Raw genomic sequence first — 19268 nt, 5'->3', positions numbered from 1 at the left:
ACCAATTTTAGGAGGAAATTTTGAGTCACTTTATTTAACTTCTTTTTTTGCACAAATGGGATCAGTATCAATAACTCATTACCCAGAATTTTTTTTTTCGGTGATAAAAATTTAGTGGTGTATTATTAAAAAGTTTCGCAGATAAAAACTGAAATCCTCTTATAAGGTGATGAATTTTAGGAGCATGTCATGAAACCAAAATTATTAGCATGGTGATGGGGAATTTACTGCGGCGTAGTAGCAGAGATTTTCCGTTTGTAGATCGTATTAATTTCGAAGAATAGGGATGTTTCGTGGATAAAGCAAGAAAGTAGCAAGAGTTTGAATTAGTCCGTCGGTGAACTTACCAAAAAAAACTCGTCCGTTGTCGGCCGTTTGGTGTAGTGGTTCAGAACGGACTACTATGCCGAGAGGTCCCGGGTTCGATTCCCGGCCGGGCAGAAATTGAAATGATGAATTTTAATTTCTGTGACGGGTCTGGGTGTGACTATGTATAATATGTATGTATTTAAAAAAAAATAGTATATAAGTAGTATATCCGTTAACCTAGCACCCATAACACAAGCATTAAGTTGCTTACTTTGGGGCTAGCTGGCGCTGTGTGAAATTGTCCAAAGATTTATTTATTTATTTAGTTATTTACTCTAAATGTATTTTTCACTTTTTTAAACTTATGAAAATTTAGAGATGAAGCGCACCAAAGTGAAAAAAACCAAACGCAATGAGGCACATGACGTCAAGGCATGCTTAAAAATGTGGCGATTTGTGTCGTCACGCGGAATTTCATCGCATCATATCTTAGTAATTACTTGTTTAATTGACAAATAAAAATATCCTGTGTCCAATATTTTTTGATAATGTAAACTTGACGGACCAAAAGTCTTTTTTAAAGAAACTAGCCTATTCCTATGGCCACATTCCAGCTCCATCATCAGACCCTGCAGTTTACCTTAGAGAATTGAAGACTCATGATTTTCAAAGTAAACAATTTTTAGAAAATTGTAATGAAATTATTTAGGTATAATAATAAATAAATACAAATCAAACGAGCCTAAACTCGATGGAATCGTTTAATCCCGGAGTTGCTATGGGGCCACTGGCATTCCAGCTCTACCATCAGATCAGCTCCATGTCATCACAATATTGAATTGTCACACGTATTACATGTATATCCGAAATTTTAACTCAATCAATTGATGAAGGATTTCTAATAAAAAGACAAATACATTTTCAGTTTATTCTTCATAAGTGACACAGAGAGAATGACAATAGACAAAAGCAGAAACATTTGCTTTTTTAAGCCATAGACAATACTAGGNCAGTGCTCAGTGGCGAGCCTCTGCACTGTCTGCTGTTGCTGTCCATTGTTGCTGTCTGTTGTTGCTGACGTTGCCTCCATAGCAGGTATGTTGTGGTTTCTTCTTCGAACTCATCCACCTCTCCGCTGAGTTAGGATAAATTATTAGAAACATGGAACTCGGTGATGTGTCCGCAATTTAGTGAATTTTGTTCAAAAGGTGACGATGGTGCCTGAGAGTCGTTCCCCGACCATGGCTGGCCGATATGTACACTACCGAGGCCGTCCACCGCGGTCCAGGGCTACCCTACTTCATAGGTTGGTTCCGTTTTCTATTGAGCTTGTCAATTATTTTAGTTTACTTTGAAAAAATAGATTACCCACAATGATTACATTTTACCAAAAAGTAAATTCTTAAATAAATTTACCATTGTGATGTATTATCAATGGATTTTGTTGTGTTAACTATTTTTAGTTCGCTTTGTGAAGGTCGATGATGTAATAATTACAAAGATTACATTTTACCAAAATGTTAGTTCCTAAATAAATTTACCATTGTGACGTATTATCGATGGATTTTGTCGTGTAAACTATTTTTTGTTCGCTTTGTGAAGGTGGACGACGAAATAATTATGATGATTACATTTTACCAAATGTTACCTTCTAAATCGATTTACCAGTGTAATGAATTACCGTTGGATTTTGCTGGATTCACATTTGCTCCATCCTCGAGAGCGATGGATTATTGTTTTTAAATTGTTTATATTATTATGTATGTTGCTGTTTGTATAATATGATTTTTTATTGTACAATAGGAGGTGTATGGTACCGGCTGCTCTGTTGGCACCGGCTATCAGGTGTTTGGCACCGGCTGTCCCGCAGTGCCAGACGCTTGCTGCGCCCGACGGGTGCGAAGGGGGTTGAGCCGAGTGGTGATATTAGCGCGCTGATCTTAGTCTAGTATTTTTAGTCTGTACCAACCAAACGGCCCAACGACCCATCCCTTAATTTTTTCTTTTTAAATATTTGTGTCAACCACAATAAATAGTTATCAATTTAAAAAAATATTTTTATTTTGCTCCGGCAGAAATTTCATATTTACACTATGTATAAATATATTTAAGTATTTATTAATGTTAGTATTAAGCTTGTTTTGTATGGGAGAAAATAAATAATTTATTATTATTATTATTATTATTATTTTTGTANTTGACCCTAATTTCCCCTCAAAAGGGGAATTTCCCCTCAATGTGGAAACACTGCCCATAACCTATCGGAATTCTTGTTTAAATGAAAGCCCCATAAGTAAAAGTAATCAGTGACATTTATTTTTAACTTCTCAATTATAATCTAATTAAACCTACGCACAACACGTCCGCCATTGCGAGTACGAGGGGACCGGGGATGAGGGTGTCATTTTGACAGCTCCACAGATAAAGTATTTTATCGAATAAGACCGAATGAATGATTATATTCAACAGGTATTCTTGCGATTTGTCATTCAGTTTGTGTGCGGAGCGTCTACGTATTTTCTACTAAAATTATGTTTATTTTACTTGTAAAGTTGTAAATTACATGGTTTGTGGACAATATATTTATAATGAAAATATGTGAGACATGGGGGTGTGAAATTTGTGGCGCAGGAGTAAGTGGAGTGAGAGAAATGTACCTAATATGGATGGTACATTTTCAGCCAAATTGGAGAATAAAAGGTTGGTAAATTGGCATGTTGACATCTTAAATCTTAGTAGTACGTAAATAACTTAGTTACTACTTGGTTAAAACAGTTAATAAACATAAACATTTCATAAAATAAAATAAGTTTGACATAATACTGTGGTGCCCATAGATCATTTATTTTACCGATTATTCCGGTATATTTTTTAACCCTGACAATTAATTTGTCTAATTGCGATCTAAAATGACTTAAAATTTCAGATTATAATATGTTATTCATTTATTTCGATGCTGTGGGTGGACGTCCCACGCTGCGTTTTCCATTATTATCAATATTCCTAAAAATGCTTTTCGTTCGTCAACTGCTAAATTCAGTGTATTATTTGAATAAAAATTGCTATAAGTAATTATATCCTGAAACAATGTGTTTGTAAAAAACATCATAAATATTTGCCTTCAGGTTCAGAATGTCCAATGGTTTCAAAATGTCCAATTCCCGGAATGCCCAATTCCCAAAATGTCCAATTCCTGAAATGTCCAATTCCCAAAACGTCCAATTCCCGTAACGTCCAATTCTCAAAATGTCCAATCTACTATTTTGATGGATTTGTTGAATAAGACCCAAATGGCACCTATTGTGTGCCGGAAACCACATTTCCGGCACACAATAGGTGCCATTGATTGTACACACGTACGAATGAAAAAAGTTGGTGGGCTATCCAACCAATATTACATTAATAGAAAAGGGTTTTACTCATTGAATATCCAAGTGGTATGCGATGCCAAATTGAAGATAAGGGACAATGTGGCAAGGTGGAGGGGTAGCACACACGACTCAAGAATATTTAATGAGAGTACCATCAAGGAGAGATTCGAAAGGGGGGAATTTTGTGGGCGGCTCATTGGAGATGCTGGATATTCCTTTTTTATTCACTCCAGTGAATACTTCTTCGGCTTGTGACCCGCCGTCACAAGCCGAAGAAGCGTACAATCGAGCACAGATCCTCACCCGGAACACCATTGAAAGGTGTTTCGGGGTGTGGAAGCAGAGGTTCCGCTGTTTACTAACAGGGTTCACGGTCAACTTGGAGAATGCCAAGTTGTATACTGTGGCATTGGCAGTGCTACATAACATTTCCATAGACATGGGGGAGGAATTAGAGAACCTGGAGCCACCAGCGAGCAGACAAGTGCACCCAGTGACAACCCCACAAGCAGGTTCATCTGAACATGTTCGGGTCAGGTTTTGTATTTCAATAAATAAAAACTAGTAAATAATAAATGTGCTTAAATAACAATTATGCAAGGTCATACAATATAACGTTATTTTGTAGATGTCTGCTAGTTGCACGAGCCTTGCACTATAACCCGGTCACTGCTGGGAAAATAGTAAATGCTTGCTGCGTGCTGCATAATATTGCAAACCGAAGCCGATTGCCGGTGACACCTCTTTCACCTGAGGAAACCCATGTAGAGAGGGTACGACAGCATCAAGTAAGTCTTCACAGGATTGCTTTATTCCCATATGATTACTGTATATTATTGTAAGTTATGATGACATTTGAATCCAATATACAGTTAAAAAATATTTTCTCAGATTGAAAGTGAAATAGCAGCATCAGCGTCAGCACATGGACTATAAGAACCAAACTGACGCGTCAACCTCAGGGTTGACGCGTCAGTTTGGTTCTCCTCCTCCATAGAGGAAGAATGATGCAAAGAGCCCTCATAAAGAGGTTATGGAGAGAACAACAGAATTCAAATTAAACATTTATTTCGGTATTTTGATTTTTTATTTATAAATAAAACTTAATAGTTAAATACCTAAAAACTAAAAATTATTCACTATCAGAATCAATTATTTTTGACATCCTTTTGAATCCTTTTGACACGGTGTTCCTGAAAAAGAGGAAAATAGTTTTAATTTAAGAAAAGATGCACAAATTAAAAACTAAGTTTGTCAATTTATCACTACGCCTACTCTGCAAACATAATATTTTTATAATTATTAATATTCTAATGTTACATAATTATGTGATTTACCATTTGCGGTTGATCCTCTAATATAATTTTAAAGGGATCTTTCAGCCTGTCCCCTAAGCAGTGTTTTTTTAACCCCAAAGTGACATTCTGTTTTTATCACTAATATCCAAAGTTTAACTTATTATTAATGTTAGACTAAAACACCCAGGTGACAATTGGCTATAGTTTTTTTTTTATATTTTAGAAAATTGACCTTTTACTGGGACAAACTAGAATTTTATTATTATTTCGAGAAAAGTACACACTAAGCTTCTCTTTGCATATGTAGGTTGGTGTATGGCGAATATTATTGCACCTATAATTATTCAAAAGTAGTTATAGGAACGACAGAATATTTTTTTTTTAAATTTCAGGAATTATTATTTTTCTTTTTTTCTACGCCGAAGTAGAATCTCTGTTTAGGTCAGATAATTTTTTTAAAACAAGCTTGTATCACTTATAATTTTTCTATATTCTAACTCGGCGGCAATTTCGAGAAAAAGTATTTTTTTCCAAAATGTTAGTGTTGACACAAAAATTGACCTTACGTAATTCCATCTTCTTTAGGGTTCCATGGCCAAAGGATGCTAATATTATGCCTCCATTGTCTGTCTGTCTCATAATAATAAATAAATAAAATAGTTACTCCTCTAATGTAATATTTTTTATTGCTCGAATTTATAGCGTCAAATTAATTTTAATTAGCGTTTAAAAGATATTTTTTCAATGAAACGTTGTGTGTAGCACGGGAAGGGGTCCACCCTCGTTAGGCTTTAGCTAAACCCCGTGCTAGGACACGCAACTTGGAGGAACGGGGGTGAGGCACCATGGAGCCGTTACAGACCCATGGCGCCGCTTTGCCTCAGCAGGGGCTTACCCAACCTGCTGAGGGATGTCCGTCCGGGCCTCGACCGGAGGACTTAATGCTAGAGGGGCATGAGGGCGCCAACCCTCATGTTGGTACACGAGTGGCAAGCGTAGCTGTGGACGACGCCACAGCCGGTACTTCTCAGCCTCTGAAAGTAGCCGCAAGTATGCAAAGAGGATGCACTAGACTACATTTATACGAGTGCTTTTCGGAAGAAAGTAAAAAAATACGAAAATTAGGATCACCGGAAGACTTTCCTTTCTCTGAATTACTTAAAATAGTAAAAAGAGAAATGGGAAACAGTTTCAAACCGTCATTAACATCTACTGACTGTCTCATAAATATAATCAGTAGTTTTCTTTCTAAAACAATGAAAATGTTCAGAAATTGCAAAAGCAACAAAACTCTGTTTAAAAAGAAACATAAGATGTGTTTGGAAAAAAAATTCTTTGTGACATACCTGAACAATTAAAGTCACACGATGATCGCAACAACATGGGGACCACATATTTGATTGCTGGCAGTACAAGTACAGAACAATATGCGGATTCAGAACCTAGTACTTCGAGTACTTGCCAGCCCAAAATCTTGACTTAAAGACAGGAGCTAAGAAACAAAAAGCGCCTAGCAGAAGTATTTGAAAATGAACCACCAAGTAAAATCGTAAAGACCTTTATTTCCGCTATTTCGACATCGTCTGAACCACAGTTGACCTCTAAAGCTGCTAAAGATTTAGAATCATTAATTAAAGTATGTCTTGAATCTCCATCTAAAGCTACAGAGATTTGTAATAAATTAAAATCAGCGTCAGAACAGCGACCCTACACCCCGGATGAAACTTTGAGTATTATGATAGACAGACAATTTAGTGTATAGACTTATAAAGAAAGACAACAAGATCTCAAAAGTCGGGGATATGATGTTTATCCACCTTACGCACAAGTCCTGAATGCAAGGAAAGCTTGTTACCCAAATGAAGAAATTATAGTGTCATATAGAAGCATCAGTTTGATTAGAAGGGTTGCTGACACATACACTAAAGCGAATTCTACATAGTTGCGAAGAAAGTTTTACTGCATTTTGCGATCGTAAAGGTATAAAGTGCGTTTTCGAAGGATCTTGGGGTTTTGATGGCAGTACTGGACTAGGGTTGCCAACCGTACTATAATATATAGTATTGTACTATATTTCGGGTCTGCGTACTATATACTGTTGAAAAAATATATAGTACGCAAAAATACTATATTTTCAACACCGACAAATCTAACAAATAAATCCTTCGTTTAAAAAAAATAAGAACGCGCCTTTAAAATAACNTATCAAAATCAATTATTATTCTTCTCCTTTTGACACGGTGTTCTTGAAAAAGAGGAAAATAGTTTAAGAAAAGATGCACAAATTAAAAACTAAGTTTGTCAATTTATCACTACGCCTCTGCAAACATAATATTTTATAATTATTAATATTCTAATGTTACATAATTATGTGATTTACCATTTGCGGTTGATCCACTAATATAATTTTAAAGGGATCTTTCAGCCTGTTCCCTAAGGCCTCGAGCGCTGCGGCTATTTGTGGCTTGTGCGTCCTCTCGAGTGGCTTGCGCACTTGCATGCTCCAAGGCCTCCAATCTCTCCGTTGCCCTGCGCAAAGACGGATCTTCTAGTTCTATAAAAAAGTTATTATCTTTATATTGACCTACTGACAACACATACAAATGAAATAGAAATTTTATGCATACTGCATAAAATATACATATTTAAATTAGATAGAATGTTGGTGGTAAAAGCTTACCAGTAACTTCCTGACGCCGACGACGACGTCGCCGCGGAACAGACTGCTTAGAGATCCGTCTAGCCTGAGAGCTTGCAGGCTGATATTGTTGGCTTTGGACTCTACGCTCCGCAGACTCTCTTAAAGCCTGAGAGGCTGTATAGTCAGACTGGTCTGTTGGAACCATAGGCTCACGAAGCTGAGAACCTGAGGGCCCAGGGCGGTGCTCAAAATCAATAAACTCAATTTGAGGAGATCTAAAATGATAAAATGTTGAAAATGAAAAAGTCAAGTCATTAATTTTGCATACCTATTAAAAATATTGAAAAAAATTAAGTTTACCCAGGATCATCTTGTGGCATTTCATCAACACTGGAAATAAAAACACCTGAATTAGCATAAAGAAGTGGGGACTCCATTGATATTGTATACAAGTTTTAGCAGAATACCAAATTTGTCTCAATCGTAATNTCCTGTATGGAATCGTAATTGAATATCAATTGAATAACAATAGTATGTCATTGGGGCCCAGTATTGGACGCCATGTATGAGGATGCAAAAGAAGCCATCAATAATGATAACCTTGATTGGTCATTCGAATTAGCAGACTATGATCACTTGTTTCCCAGTACGGCGATATCGTCACTGGATGTAAAAAATGTGGAACAGCTCCAAGACCTATTAGAAAAGAATTCAGATGTTTTTACACCTAATGGTCGTCCGGCATCTATAGTTGAACATGCAATAGATACGGCAAATCATAAATAAAGCGATTCATCAACCAGGAAGCAGCGGATTTACTTTCTGTGCTTAATNACCCTAACTCCCCTTCCTATTTGAAAACACAGTTTAAACTTCTGAGTTCGACGCACGCACGTCAACTTCGTTCGTCCAACACGCTCCTTCTCTCCACTCCTTCCCACCGCACTGGTTTCCTCTCTAATTCATTTCTCCTCAATTCCATTCGCCTTTGGAACGCTCTTCCCGAGAACATCAGGCAGGCTCCTAGTAAGTTTGTTTTCAAACACTCTGTGCGCAAACATTTTCTTGAACGCATCATGTCGTCTTGATCTCCCTTATTCTTTCCTTTTCTCCCTTATCCTCTCCTATCCTCCCTTACCTCTCGTCATCCATTTTATATAAATTATTTATGTATGTATTTATGTATTATATCCCAACTAATATTATAAATGCGAAAGTAACTCTGTCTGTCTGTCTGTCTGTCTGTCTGTCTGTCTGTCTGTCTGTTACGCTTTCCCGCTTAAACCTCGCAACCGATTTTGATGAAATTTGGCATAGAGATAGTTTGAGTCCCGGGAAAGAACATAGGATAGTTTTTATCCCGGTTTTTGAAACAGTGACGCGCGCGATAAAGTTTTTCTGTGACAGACAAAATTCCACGCGGGCGAAGCCGCGTGCGGAAAGCTAGTATTTTGTATAAATATATATTATAATATTTTATGTATTATATTGTGTACATTTTTGTAGCTTTTTAGCACCGCCTACTAAATATCTCTGTTTTGCTCAAGGTCAGCTGGTAGAGAATGACGTATGGCATTAAGCTCGCCTTTTTGTACAGAACATTGTTGTGTGTGCAATAAAGTCTTTAAAATTAATAATGGCTCTGACTTCATTAAGTCAAACAAAAGTAAATTTTCACCCGAAGTGCGAAGATTTGTTTTAAATCTTCATTTCATCAGTCCACGCAGCTATAATTATGTACGCCAGCATTTTAAAACTTGCCTGATTTTCATCTGAACCTCTTCAAGCTATAGAAAAAATTGCAAAAATTTTCTGGTTTATGGTGTCACTGCAGAACAAAAATCTTCTTTAGTCAAGACATGCATAGATCTTGTTAGCGCACGTGGGGTGGATATTGTTTCCCTTACTTTTGATGGCTGCCCAGCTAATTTTTGGATGGCTAGAGTGTTAATAAATACAGGATTAATAACATCAGCATCTAGTTGGCAACCCACTAGATGCTGATGTTATTAATCCTGTATTTATACACAAAGAAAAAAAGTGACAATTTTCCCCGATCCCTCCCACTGAAATTAGTGAGAAACACACTTGGCGGTAAAAAAAATCCTAATCAATGGCGAAGGAAAAACTATAGCTTGGCATTTTTTGCAATCTCTTGTGGAACTCCTAGAAAATGAAGGTAGTTATCTATACCTACTATATAAATCTCTTGGTAATAAAGTTCGAGTAGCTCATATTAACTACAAGAAACAAATAATGAAGGAGAGACTAGCGGCCCAATTATTTAGTAAATCTGTAGCCACTTCAATTGAATTCTGTAAGGATAGTTTAAAACTATATCAATTCCAAAAGCCACAATAGAGTTTATTAAAAATTTTAATACATTATTCGATATTTTAAATTCATGAAATTTAAGAGCTTTTGGTTGCAAAAAAACCCTTAATATTAATAATTTCGCAAATTTTTCAAATGCTTAATGAAATTTACGGCTACATAATCAGTTTAAAAATTGGTTCAACGAACATTTTGCAAACAGAAAAACTGGTTTCTTAGCCTAAGAACCCTAAGGGTTCCTAATAGCAATAAAAAGTACTATATTTTTATTTAATGAGTATGTCAAAAACAATATTTTGCAATTTTTATCCACTTATAAATTTGGCCAGGATCACCTGCAAATATTTTTAGTGCCGTGAGAGCTAAGGGGGGATTTAATAATCAACCCAACAGCTATACAATTTAAATCTGCTTTTAAAAGATTGTTAGCGCATGGCGAATTGAAAATCCTACTTCCGGCAATTGCGTGCCACTGACCGACATAAACATTTTGGTTTATAGCAAACCAGAAATCGCTATAAATAAAACAACCGATCGGAATAGATTATTAGACGAAGATCTAAATCTTTTTCAAGATTTAAATAATGAAGGACAAGGACCAGGACTACATTTCAGACCCAACAAGGATAACAGAATTTACACGTTCTTTAATTATTATTTATATTGCGGGCTTTGTTGTCAAAAGTTTGAAAAAATCAATTGAAATGTCAGGATTGCTTATTATTAATAGTTGCAGAAGATAAAAATTCAAATACCCTGCAATATAAAAAAGACAAGGGTGGCCTGCATCATCCTTCACGATTCTAAATAAAAAACTTGAATCGAAAAACTCGACTATAGATGACCCACGCTGAACGGTCCCACCAAACTCAATGACAGGGGGGCGCTACCATCGTTCAACTATATGGTTTCCAACATGGCAAAAATCGGAACCAGCGATTCGGTATTGACGGTGGCGCCCCGCTGTCAATATCATCGATAGGACAGTTCAGTATTTTGGAACTATAACATTTTGTTGCGTGTGTCAATCCCTAGGATGCCTCGCAGCTCACTCGTCTTCACTCGCGCCACAACTCGCGCTGAGAAATGTTTACAGAATGCCGAATCAATATCATTTTGTAATTAATTTGAAGGGAGGCTGGACATCGACGGGAGAAGGGAGTTTTTGTCTGAACTTTATAGAATCGATATACTGATTGGTCATTCGAATTGGCAGACTATTATCACTTGTTTCCCAGTACGGCAATATCGTCACTGGATGTAAAGAATGCGGAACAGCTCCAATACCATTAGAAAAGAATTCAGATGTTTTTACACCTAATGGTCGTCCGGCATCTATAGTTGAACATGCAATAGATACGGGAAATCATGCACCAATATCGCTGCCGCCTGCCACGCTATAGGCTTAGCCCACCAAGAAAAGAAATTCTTAAAAATGAAATAGATAAAATGCTGCAAGAAGGTGTTATAAACCCATGTTCATTACGTCATTATTGGACGAGTACGGGTTTGTGTAGATTACCGTCAACTAAATAACATAACAGTTCCGGACGTGTACCCAATGCCTGATTGCCAGGATGATCTCCTACACGATGCTAAGGCCTTCATGTCAACGTTGGATTTACGTGCTGAGTACTGGCTAATTAAGGTTAAAGGAAAAGACCAAATGAAGCCAAGAAGTAAGACGATACATACAGTACCTCTAGTAGGAAAAACTTTCGAGTTCGTTTCGTTGCGTATTCAAAGTGTCATCGAAAAATTTTGTATGAAAAATTAAACAGCGCCCCCTATATTATAGCCGCCCTAGGGGGCGCTGTTTAATTTTTCATACAAAATTTTTCGATGACACTTTGAATACGCAACGAAACGAACTCGAAAGTTTTTCCTACTAGAGGTACTGGTCACTTGCATGGTGTATCGCAACCAGTCATCAGCAAAACATGCAAAAAGGTGGCAGAATGCCTCTAAAGGTTCGGACAAACCAACGCGTGCAGCGATGGCGATGGCGATGGCGACCACTGCGCGTGCAAAAGTTGTTTCACACTGCCGCGACCGCGATGGCGATCACTGTGCGTGCAGGTTGTCACCAGCCTGGCGCCACCAGTCCAAAGAGAAAAAACGATCGTATGAAACGGAAGCGAATTTATAAGGCGTCTATGTTCGAAAGATTATTCAAACCTACAAAGCAGTGGACAATTGACGGCATTCGAATTTAGGCGGATTGTACTTCGCCGCCATCTTAGACCGCCATGACAGGTGTCATTTCATTTGTCTTTTGTTGTTGTGGTTGTTCGGTCTGATTTTTTGCTCTTTTTGCAAGTAATCTACCTAAGTTTCTAAATAATTGCGTCTATAGGCATTCAAAACAATCAAATAAGTAAAAAAATGAGTGGATTTAAAAGGAAAAAGTGCGAAATTTGTCAAATAAAAACATGTAGAATGGACGGACAAAAAAGAATTTTCATGGCAAGATTTCCATTAGAAGAAGATCGGTAAGTACAAAATGTATATTGTTACCGTGTGTTATACTATGTAATTCATAAATTTCATTGCAAAATAAGGTAAAAACGGGTAAAATAAAAGGTATAACCTTAGTTGCATGTAAACAATAGTGCTGCCAAGTATAGTGTTTGTAAGTTTTATCGATAATTTTCGTTTCAATTTAAAATTCAGTACCTGGGTGACCGAGCGGACTTCCTTGGGGATGAGACCTAGCTAGATCGACTTTAACTAAATAACAGAACATGCAAATTTTAATCTAGTCTTCTTTTCAGCTGTAGAGAATGGGTAGCAGCTACCGGAAACAAAAATTTGATTAATGTGCCTATAGAAAAATTGAACCAATTAAAATATGTTTGTGGCAAGCACTTTGTTACAAAAGATTTCAAGAAAAAGAAAACGCAGTTAAAGAAAAATGCTGTTCCACGTATTGATATTGCTAAAAATCCGTTACCAGATGACCTGTTCCACAGCTTTCCATTACACATCCAACATATGGCTCAAAGTAACACAAGGAAAAATGTTTTACACGATCATAATTACTACAGCTGCACTGATCGCGGTTGGTAAATTATATATTTGTTTTATTAATTCATTTTATTTTATTGGTTGTCATTCAATAAATTAATTCTCTTATGTGTTGCAGAATCTTCAACTTCAAAACTATCAATAGAGTGTGACTCTAAAAGAAAAAGGTCACATAGTCCAAGTAAGCATTTTTTACAATACATACATACAATATCGTTAAAGAAAAGGCTAATATATAATCCAAGTACCGACAAAATAGATGGTTATGAAGATTTAGGCGATGAAGGTGGACGAACAGCAAAAATTGCTGATCATGCTTTGGTACTAATGCTTCAAGGAATTCGGAAAAAAATTAAACAGCCGATCGCATATTATTTTGTTAAAGGTACAATTGCCGCAGAGAAATTGACTGTTATTATAAAATCAGTCATTCGAGCAGTAACTAAGGCTGGTTTCACTGTTCTGGGTACAGTCTGTGACCAAGGACCAACAAATGTTGGAGCTTTAAATTTACTAAAGACTTTTAGCGGGCTGCCCGTTGACTCTAATTTTTTTTTACTGGACAGTGAAAAAGTATTTATTTTATTTGATGTTCCCCACCTTTTTAAATCTATTAGAAATAATTTCTATCAAGGTGGTGAAATAGTGATAGATAACAAAAAAGGGAAATGGGAACATTTAGTGAAAGTAGAGGAAAAAAATCAACGTACTCTACATTTTAGCAAAATTACTAAACTACATGTCCAACCAAAGTTCAGATCCAAAATGAAAGTTAAGCTTGCTGCTCAAATCTTGAGTAATACAACAGCCGCAATTTTAAAACTCATGGCAGAAAGTTTAGGAAATAAAGAAGAAGCTAGAGAATATTTGCAAACTGCACACATTGTTGAAGAGCTCGACAAATTGTTTGATTGTACAAACGGACCCGCTTCAAGAAATGACGTAAAGAAAGGTATACGACAAAATGTGAGCAAGAAAAGCTTTCATCATGAACGTTGGCTGGAGTACAAAAGAAAACTAAAAACCCTCACTTTTTTAAAGTCGGATAGTCAGCTTAGGCTCAGAAACGTTAGGTGTGTTAACGGATTTATAATAACGATTACATCTCTGCAAGATATTTGGAAGGTAGTACAGTCAAAAAATATTAAATATTTAAATCTTCGTCAATGTAACCAGGACGCTTTGGAAAACTTGTTTGGTCTTATAAGACAACACTGTCCTACAAATAAAAACCCTACATGCCATCATTTTACGTCTGCATTAAAGTCAGCGGTACTCTCCCGACTTAGTGCACCTATCAGTCGAGGTGCCAATTGCCAACAGGACGAAAATGAAATACTATTTGACTTTCAAGACATTGTATTCCAACAACAGTCAAAAGAAAAAAAACCTAATCTTAAATATTGAAATACCAGTTTTAGATGCCGACAATATTCCTATTTTACAAATTCCTGATGAACAATATACAGGGTGTCCCAAAAACAATGGATAACCCTGTAACCATCGATAGGCCTAACGTGAAACGAGGTGGCTAGCTGTGTTTACGATTTCATCAGGGATCAATCCTCAAAAGGCATACTAAATATCAATTTGTATTCTGACAATTGTGGGGGCCAGAATAGGAATAGAATCGTTTTCATGATGTACTTAGTGGCGGCCAAACAATTCAATGTAAACATAACTCACCGTTTTTTGAGAAAGGCCACACGCAGAATGAGAACGACAGTATTCATGCGTTAATAGAGCGTTGTGCTAAAAACAAGGAAATTTATACGCCTGAGCAATGGTTTGCTTTAGTAAGATGGGCCAAAGAAAATGGAAATCCTTACAAGGTTAAAGAAATAGCATCTGAAGATATTTTGGATTTTAAAAAGTTACTAAAGGGAAAAAACTGGGTAAAAAATCTGAAAAGCCAAAAAATTATGTGGTCCAGAATTAGAGAAATCAATGTAGAATCTACAGAACCAGATACGATTAATTACAAATACCAATTTGATGAACCTTACCAGCATTTAGTTGTGCACAGAGCCCAAAATCTTAGGCGGCAAAATCAGGCAGACGAAGAGTTGACACAGGCTTACACTGGAATATTACCGATTCCCCTTGCCAAAATAGCTGATCTCAAGTACCTTTGCGAGCACAACGTAATTCCTAGACAATATCATGGTTTTTTTAACTCTCTCTCAGCTGGTGATGCTGATGAGCAATCAGAGTCAGATGAAGATTAGGTACTAATTAGTTTAAAGAGTACAAATTCAAAAAGTGAACAATATTGCTATGTATATGTTCAGCTCGCAAAGAGATTAGACATTAATTTCTGATTGCTTTAAGTTTATTTTTAGAGTAGATATTTTTTATGTAAGACTGACACCGACAACTGATTAGGTTACTTAGGCCCAGTTTTTTCATTCGTAGTTAAAATAACAAATTGTTAAATTTTGCTACTAATGGTTAAATATTAACAAAATGTTAACTAATAGTTAAAAAATGTACTAAAAGTCAAGCTAACCATTGTTCGAAAAACATTTTTCTCTGATATTTAACCACTTGTCATTTGACATCTGTCAAATTTGACTATTGGTTATTTTAACTACGAATTAAAAAACTGGGCCTTAGTGATTGTGTTCTTGAGATGTTAATTTGAGTAGGTACTTTTATGATTAAAATTGATCTCAGAATCTTAGTATATTTTTGAGTTGTGTTGTGTTTAAAGTTTTCAGATGTTTTTTTTGTTCCTGATTGTTAAAAGATTAAGACTGTTTTGGAGAAAGTTTTGTATTTCTTTCTCAGAAAAGTTTATAATAATAATATTCCAATAAATATTATAATGATAATATATCTTTAAATCCTTTACTTTTTGTAAAATGTTTTTATTGGTAATACACCATGAATGTTCCTGCATCACTAGATGCCTACTAAATACCAATATTTTATTGATGTTGATTTTATGTTTCAATAATTAAAATAATTAAAAGTTGAAGTACATAATATTTTTGATATATCTTTATTTTTTGTTAGGTGTTTTGTTTTGTTATTGTATTGGTAATGAATATCATAATTAAAAATTAATAGTAGATTTTTGATGTTGATTTTATATTATAATGTCAGTTTAAAAGTTATAATTATGAAAAAGTTCTAGTCACCTAATAAGGTGTGTAATTTTTTTTCCACAGTTTGTTTCTGCAAACAGTTCATTATGATAAAAATAAATAATGTTCAACTTTGTTAAAAGATTAAAACTAAGTTTTTTGGAGAAAGTTTTGTATTTCTTTCTCAGAAAAGTTTATAAATAATGTTCCAATAATTATTATAATGATAAATATTTTTAAATCCTTTACTTTTTGTAATTAATGTTTTTATTGGTAATACACCATGAATGTTCCTGCATCACTAGATGCCTACTAAATACTAATATTTTATTGATGTTGATTTTATGTTTCAATAATTAAAAGTTGAAGTACATAATATTTTTGATATATTTTTATTTTTTGTTAGGTGTTTTGTTTTGTTATTGTATTGGTAATTAATACCATAATTAAAAATTAATAGTAGATTTTTGATGTTGATTTTATAATGTCAGTTTAAAAGTTATAATTATGAATGATTATTATCATCAAAAAGTTCTAGTCACCTAATAAGGTGTGTAATTTTTTTCCACAGTTTGTTTCTGCAAACAGTTCATTGTGTTATATTATGATAAAAATAAATAATTTTCAACTCATATAAAGTGTTTTTTATTATAAATATACCTTTTATCAATTAAAATTGATATTTTCACAAGTCATAACTACACTTATCGAACATTGCTCCCGTGTACAGTTTTATATGTGGCAGTTAATGCTTTGAACAAACATAATACTCCCACGTAAAAGTCAGTAAGTACCACTTGTGTTATTTAGAAATAGAAAGTGTCCGCTGTATATGTGTGTAAGTGACAAATCATACATTAATTGTGATCTTTTTTTGATAAATCTTCCTGTTTTATAAAATATACCTTATATAAAACCAACATACCAAATTTTATCAATGTACGATAAATAGAACGCGAGCTACACATGTTTAAACCTTCAAACCGCTCTCCTGTAAAATTGGCCGTTTGAAATGCTCCAAGCTCACAGACGCGGTTTGACATTAGTTTGAAGTTTTTTTTTGGTGGGGTGACTAACATGGATTGCCGTTCGTCGGCTTTATTATTATGACTTAAAATTAATTTGACTATTTATTTTATTGTATTTACGTCAACTTTTTATTTTTATTAACATTAATAATGAAATAAAAAAATCTTTTAACTGTCATTGGTATATTTCTTTGGCACTAGGTACAATTATTCTTCATACTCCTGGGCAGGTTATAGTATACTTACTTCCCACGGCAACGGAAATTGCGGGAAAATCCTTATGTATGACAAATCTAAACCGCTTAAGTTAGACGCTTGAAATTTGGCATGCAGGTACCTTAGTAAACTTAAATCTTAGTTACAACAGGATATTGCAAAATTCCTACGGGAACTGGAGTTAGCGGGAAAAAACATTTGTATGAAAAAATCTAAACTGCTTAAGTTACGACGCTTGAAATTTGGCATGCAGGTACCTTAGTTAACTTAAATCTTAGTTACAACAGGATATCGCAAAATTCCTACGGGAACGGGAGTTAGCGGGAAAAAACATTTGTATGAAAAAATCTAAACCGCTTAAGTTAGACGCTTGAAATTTGGCATGCAGGTACCTACCTTAGTAAACTTAAATCTTAGTTACAACAGGATATCGCAAAATTCCTACGGGAACGGGAGTTAGCGGGAAAAAACATTTGTATGAAAAAATCTAAACTGCTTATAGTCCAGTCAATAAAGCATTATAGATGGAAATCTGTGGAACACAATTTTTGACTTCGGGACTTTGTTTAGACTAGTTAGGAGGTGAACATAGCAAAAGTCCCCGCCCTTAGCCCTTGAGCCGGCGGGGAGAGGGGGGTTTAAAGGTACTACTTTTCGGTTTTTCGCTTAATCCTCGGAAACTATGCATCCTAGTGACATGACTACTATGAACCAATAAAAGCTTATTCAATTTGCTATAGGTGAGATACTCAAGTTTTTCTATATCTTGTATAGTTTTCGCGGCATCTGCTCTAGAAGGTCTGTAATATTGGAAATTTTATTTTTGTCTTACATGTTTCCATCAGGAGAAAATCCACTAAATCAACATTGAGCAAATATTCTAGACATGCAGGAGCATGTTAAGCCTAGTTCCAGGGAGGGGACTGCACTGTGCATATATTTAAACGAACCACTTGGAGCCACTTTTGACTCCTCATCACTCAAAGAGTACTGTGCATTAACACTTCAAATTTGGCTCATGTGTTGAGACTTGCAAGATAAACATCAGCTTCAAATTTCATACATATACCTCAAACGGCTCTTTAGGTATATTTAGACGAACCACTTGGAGCCACTTTTGACTCCTCATCACTCAAAGAGTACTGTGCATTAACACTTCAAATTTGGCTCATGTGTTGAGACTTGCAAGATAAACATCAGCTTCAAATTTCATACATATACCTCAAACGGCTCTTTAGGTATTGACGTTCAAAAATGCCGCCTGTCTGTGGCGTGGAGCATATGCTTCAATGTCAAAATGGCCCCGTCTGTGGCGTGGAGCATGTGCTCCAATGTCAAAATGGCCCCGTCTGTGGCGTGGAGCATATGCTCCAATGTCAAAATGGCCCCGTCTGTGGCGTGGAGCATATGATCCACAAAATGTAGGTTCACATTTCACGTAGCAGTAATAATTAAAGCGTTTTTCCTTTTATAAAATCATAATAATAATTATCTCTGAATGTCATAAAAATTATTATTTATAGTTTTCTTTTTATTTTAGTTTAAGATGTTGAATAAATAACATTAAAACCTTAGGTAAAAGCTGATAAAAATTTAAAAGAAGAATTTGTTTTATATTTTTTGTCTGTGATGTTACTGTTTCTTTCAATAAATAAAAATCATAATAAATCAATGGATTTTGATTTTATTAACCTACTATTATAACTTGAAAAAAGCCCGGCAAGCGAGAGGTCATGGGTTCGATTCCTGCCTAAGAAAAGAAAGACAACAGCCCGGCAAGCGAGAGGTCATGGGTTCAATTCCCGCCTTAGGCAGTTTTTATTTTAATCTGAAGCTTCTAAGATGTTGCTAAGAAATAATATTTACGAATATGCAAATTTTCATGTCAGTAATAGCATTCAAAACATTTTCCCTCCGCTCCGCTCCTCTCCTCTCTGCTCCGCCTTAATGGTGGA

At 35.5% G+C, this 19268-nt stretch overlaps 3 protein-coding genes across 3 annotated transcripts; 2 read left to right on the top strand and 1 right to left on the bottom strand.

Annotated features, from left to right (window-relative positions):
• The first annotated feature begins 2564 nt into the window (after positions 1-2564).
• Positions 2565-4689, top strand: LOC114362136 (putative nuclease HARBI1). The gene is made up of 2 exons (XM_028317404.1): positions 2565-4212; positions 4309-4689. The coding sequence occupies exons 1-2, from the start codon at positions 3778-3780 to the stop codon at positions 4339-4341; spliced, it is 468 nt and encodes a 155-aa protein (XP_028173205.1). The 5' UTR covers positions 2565-3777; the 3' UTR covers positions 4342-4689.
• A 2537-nt stretch (positions 4690-7226) lies between these two features.
• On the bottom strand, positions 7227-8101 carry LOC114362134 (uncharacterized). The gene is made up of 3 exons (XM_028317402.1): positions 7980-8101; positions 7659-7894; positions 7227-7532 (listed from the first exon to the last, which is right to left on the bottom strand). The coding sequence occupies exons 1-3, from the start codon at positions 8054-8056 to the stop codon at positions 7387-7389; spliced, it is 459 nt and encodes a 152-aa protein (XP_028173203.1). The 5' UTR covers positions 8057-8101; the 3' UTR covers positions 7227-7386.
• Positions 8102-11858: 3757 nt separating this feature from the next.
• Positions 11859-13133, top strand: LOC114362140 (uncharacterized). Its single transcript, XM_028317407.1, has 2 exons — positions 11859-12445; positions 12728-13133. Exons 1-2 carry the CDS (start codon positions 12339-12341, stop codon positions 13020-13022), a joined length of 402 nt encoding a protein of 133 aa, XP_028173208.1. The 5' UTR covers positions 11859-12338; the 3' UTR covers positions 13023-13133.
• Positions 13134-19268: the final 6135 nt, after the last annotated feature.

The sequence above is a fragment of the Ostrinia furnacalis genome, unplaced genomic scaffold, assembly GCF_004193835.3.
Source record: "Ostrinia furnacalis isolate ACB-3 unplaced genomic scaffold, ASM419383v2 OfSCF6229, whole genome shotgun sequence".
NCBI classification, from domain to species: domain Eukaryota; kingdom Metazoa; phylum Arthropoda; class Insecta; order Lepidoptera; family Crambidae; genus Ostrinia; species Ostrinia furnacalis.
The sequence above is the reverse complement of the archived record's forward strand: the minus strand, read 5'-3'. Positions and strand labels throughout refer to the sequence as shown.